This window comes from Lolium rigidum, chromosome 7 (assembly GCF_022539505.1).
Source record: "Lolium rigidum isolate FL_2022 chromosome 7, APGP_CSIRO_Lrig_0.1, whole genome shotgun sequence".
In the NCBI taxonomy this organism is placed as follows: Eukaryota; Viridiplantae; Streptophyta; class Magnoliopsida; order Poales; family Poaceae; genus Lolium; species Lolium rigidum.
The window spans coordinates 71,611,088-71,614,863 of NC_061514.1; the positions used below are offsets into that span (position 1 = coordinate 71,611,088).

At 55.5% G+C, this 3,776-nt stretch overlaps 1 protein-coding gene across 1 annotated transcript; it reads right to left on the reverse strand.

The window, feature by feature from the left end:
• Positions 1 to 1,582: 1,582 nt before the first annotated feature.
• On the reverse strand, positions 1,583 to 2,805 carry LOC124670402 (calphotin-like). The gene has a single exon (XM_047206910.1). The coding sequence runs from the start codon at positions 2,726 to 2,728 to the stop codon at positions 1,583 to 1,585; it is 1,146 nt and encodes a 381-aa protein (XP_047062866.1). The 5' UTR covers positions 2,729 to 2,805.
• Positions 2,806 to 3,776: the final 971 nt, after the last annotated feature.

Consider the following 3,776-nt stretch of genomic DNA (forward strand, 5'->3'; position numbering starts at 1 on the left):
GCGGTAGAGTGAAGTCCCTCGATCGGCCTCGCATCGCACGGGGCATCTTCTTCTACCGGAGCCACCGACACTGGAGCGGCAAGACGCCGAGGTGCGCACGAGGCGATCGCATGCACCAGCCAGCGGGCCTCGACAGCGGCCGCATGCGCCTGCGCCTACGTCCGGGACCAGCTCCGAATGATCGCAGCTCGCGCGTACGCCGGTCCACCACCGGAGATCTGTCCTATTTCGAGAATCAGACGGCCGTGCCTCTCCCCACCCAGGCCGGCCATCCGCCGTGCACCAACCGGCGCAGCAGCAGCTCACGGGTTTTTATTCGCACCACTACCGTCCTTCCTCTGCCGGATCTACCGTGCAATCACTCAACTCGGGGAGATGCCACCATTTTTTGTGTGGGTTTGTCTACATCTCACCCGAGTGAGATTTCCTTAGATCTCAGGCACTCAGCTACCTGAGAAAAATGTAACCGTAGTTAAAAGCAAAGTGCATTTCGTTACAGTTGCGCTTTTTGAAAAATAGAATTACACTTTTCTGCCATATAAGTGCAATTCTTTGTCGAAAAAAATATAAGTGCAATTGGAAACGAGTTCAACTTTTTTTTGCACTGTGGTTGCACATTTTGGTGTGATAGAGGTGTAACAAAAAACGTCATCCGAATGAGACATAGGACACAAATTCTCGATGAACATGGAATTTTGTTTGGCACCCAGGTTAGGATTACTCTGTTTTTCTACTCGATGTGTCCTCTAAGCTCACCAATTGATCGAGGACATGGATGCACCCATTACCGCTTTTCTTCGTCCTTAAGTTCTTAGTTGTGAGTAGTATGATACATCCGCGAGTTGTGTATCTCATTCATCGTGTGATCCGTGAAATATAGTGGAGTGGTGAGTGGGTTGGGTTGTTGAATGATTTGGGTGCATTACTTTTCTCGTTTCGTCAGCTTTTGTTTGCAGCGGAATGCATGGTATGGCATGCCATATCGTGTCCATATACATTGTGGACGCGGGAAAAAGTTCATGATAGAAGTTTCACATGTCTCGCCGTCAGGTATGAAGTTATTTTTTTCAGTAATACACCTCGAAAAGATGTATCAATCATATATGCCAACAAGATGTGGTACTCTTCCAACCATAGGCTACTCGTGTACCTGCAAACAAAAGGGGAAACCGGCTCCAAAAGAGCCAAACACATCACCGTGAAAAAGCCTAACCAAGCGCCACCTATCAGGTTCCACTTTGACGTTTGTCCGTGTTGCACCGTTGAAAGTCTTGAAGACCACGTCTAAGTGTCGGTCCGTGATTTTCATTTGACACAGTGGCGTGTGCATGGGTTTGCAGCGTACACATGCGCAACGAATTTTCACGCATTGCAACTGTGTCCAAGCTTCTGAATCTTCGTTTGCATTCCAGACCACGCGAGCAAATCACTACAATTTACTCGTCAAAACTCAAAAGTAGCAGCCGATCCATAATCAATATGATATGTATAAGAAGGAATAAATAACCAATGTGCCGTACACCAAGGATGACACGCTCGCGTAAACACTAATAACAACAACACGGAAGTAAAACACCTCTGCTTAAAACAAGACCGCGAGCCCTGTGGCAGCCAAGGCCACAAGCGCGGCGACGCCGGCGCGCGAGCTCGCCGCGGCAGAGTCCTCCTCTGCCATGGGCGCGAACGCGGGCGACAGCGAGGGGCTCGCCGAGCCGAGCGGCGACAGCTCTGGGGCCATGATGGGCGAGAGCTCGGGTGCCATGATGGGAGCGAGCTCTGGTGCCATGATGGGAGCCAGCTCTGGTGCCATGATGGGCGCGAGCTCTGGTGCCATGATGGGAGCCAGCTCTGGTGCCATGATGGGCGCGAGCTCTGGTGCCAACGTGGGCGACGGAGTCGGGGCATCGACGCTCGGAGCCAGTGCCGGGGCCGTCGCCGGCGACGCGACCGGGACCATGAACAGGGGAGACGGTGCCGATGCGGTAGGCGCGGTTGTCGGTGGCATAGCCATTGGTGAGGCCGCTGGGGGCAATGTGGCCGTAGTCGGCGCCGCGACGGTAGGCGCTGTCGCCGGAGAGGCTGCGGTCGCTGCGAGAGGGGGTGCGGAGACGGGAGCCGAGGAGGTGGCAGGTGACGTGGCAGCTAGTGAAGGAGAGGCCGCGCTTGTTGGCGGAGATGACGTGGCAGCCAACTGTGGAGAGGCAGCCGTTGTCGGTGGAGCCGCCGTGGCGGCCTGCGGAGCCGATGCGGCCACGGTTGGCGCGGCCGCGGACACCAGCGACGGCGCGGCGGCGGACCGCACAGTTGGCGGCGCGGCAGACGCCTGTGGCGCCGACACTGCGATGGACGGCGACGTGGCAAACACTTTTGGCGCCGGGGCGGCAGAGGTTGTTGGCGACACGGCAGACACCTGCGGCGCCGAGGCGGCAGCGGTTGTGGGCGGTGCGGCGGAGACCTGTGGTGCCGAGGCGGCGCCGGTTGTCGGCGCCGCGGCAGACACCTGTGGCGCCGACACTGCGGTTGTCGGTGGCGCGGCGGAGACCTGTGACGGCGAGGCGGCCGAGGCCTGCGGCGGCGACTTGGCCGTGGTCGGCGCTGCCGCAGATGCCTGCGGCGTGGCGGCACTGACAGGAGTAGGAGTAGCCTTGGACGCCGACGGCGACGATGCAGGTGACTGCGCGGCGCAGGAGACGAGGAGGAGCGAGAGGAGGAGAGGCACGAGCGCCATTGCTGTTTAGCTTCCCTCACGGACTCTTCTCGCGCCCGCCTGGCTCACTGTTCTTGCCGTGCTCTGCTCTGTGTTCTTGTACTGGTACTGGGTGGCTATGCAATGGAGGTGGCCAGGGCTGGTGCGGCGTTATATAGCCTGACAATGGTGTGCGTGAAACTGACCTGATGGTGAGCACGTGATCAAATCACCTTCGCATTACAGAGCAAATGAACCTTCTTACACAGCCCTAGTGGGGTCCTTCTCCAGCTCTCCGGCCTAATCGGTCGATGCAGGGCCAGATATACAGTGCACGCCACGCGTGCTCCCACAGCGCGACTCATGGCAGGGGTTCGTGGGTAGCTATCGGCCGAGCATAACGACGCTTGTACGTGCTGGGTTTCATGCCCAAACAAATGCACGTCTGCTCTCCTAGAAGCTCGTGTTTGGTTCCTCGCTCTCCCCTCTCACTCGCCCTTTCACGCTCGCTCTCTCCTCTTCCGATGTCGATGATTGCAGTGTTGCCGGTAGATCGAATAGCTCCACTCTGACCGGCACCGGAGGAAGAGCAGACAATGACCGGCGCACCCTCTCTCGGGAAGCCTTCATCGAAGCCGACAATGCTCTTCGTCCGCACCTCAAGTTCTACTTCCCGACCTATGTCAATGGCAGTCATCCCTAAACCCGCTCAAAAGATGATTGTAGGGTCGTAGATCTGAAATTAGTAGGATTGTTCCGTGCTTACTCATGACTTGCGTGGTAGATCTTAACTACCACGGTTAATTTTCCGTTGATATGAGTGATTATCGTCGTACTTGTTCTTCTGTTATCTCTATGGGTGTCGTAATGTGCAGATCTACCTCTATGTTCATTCGATGTAGGGTTATATTTTGTTCGAGCTGGCCAAATGTGTCGCTTAGGCTTTGATCGAAGCAAAATCTGAGGAATTTTGCACTGTTTAAGATTTGATGTGAGGCCGATGATTTTTGCACAAGTAACTAAGGGATCAATGTGTAGCACTTATGGGTAAAGGAATGTTCCTGTCGAACATAGTGATATGAAAAAAATA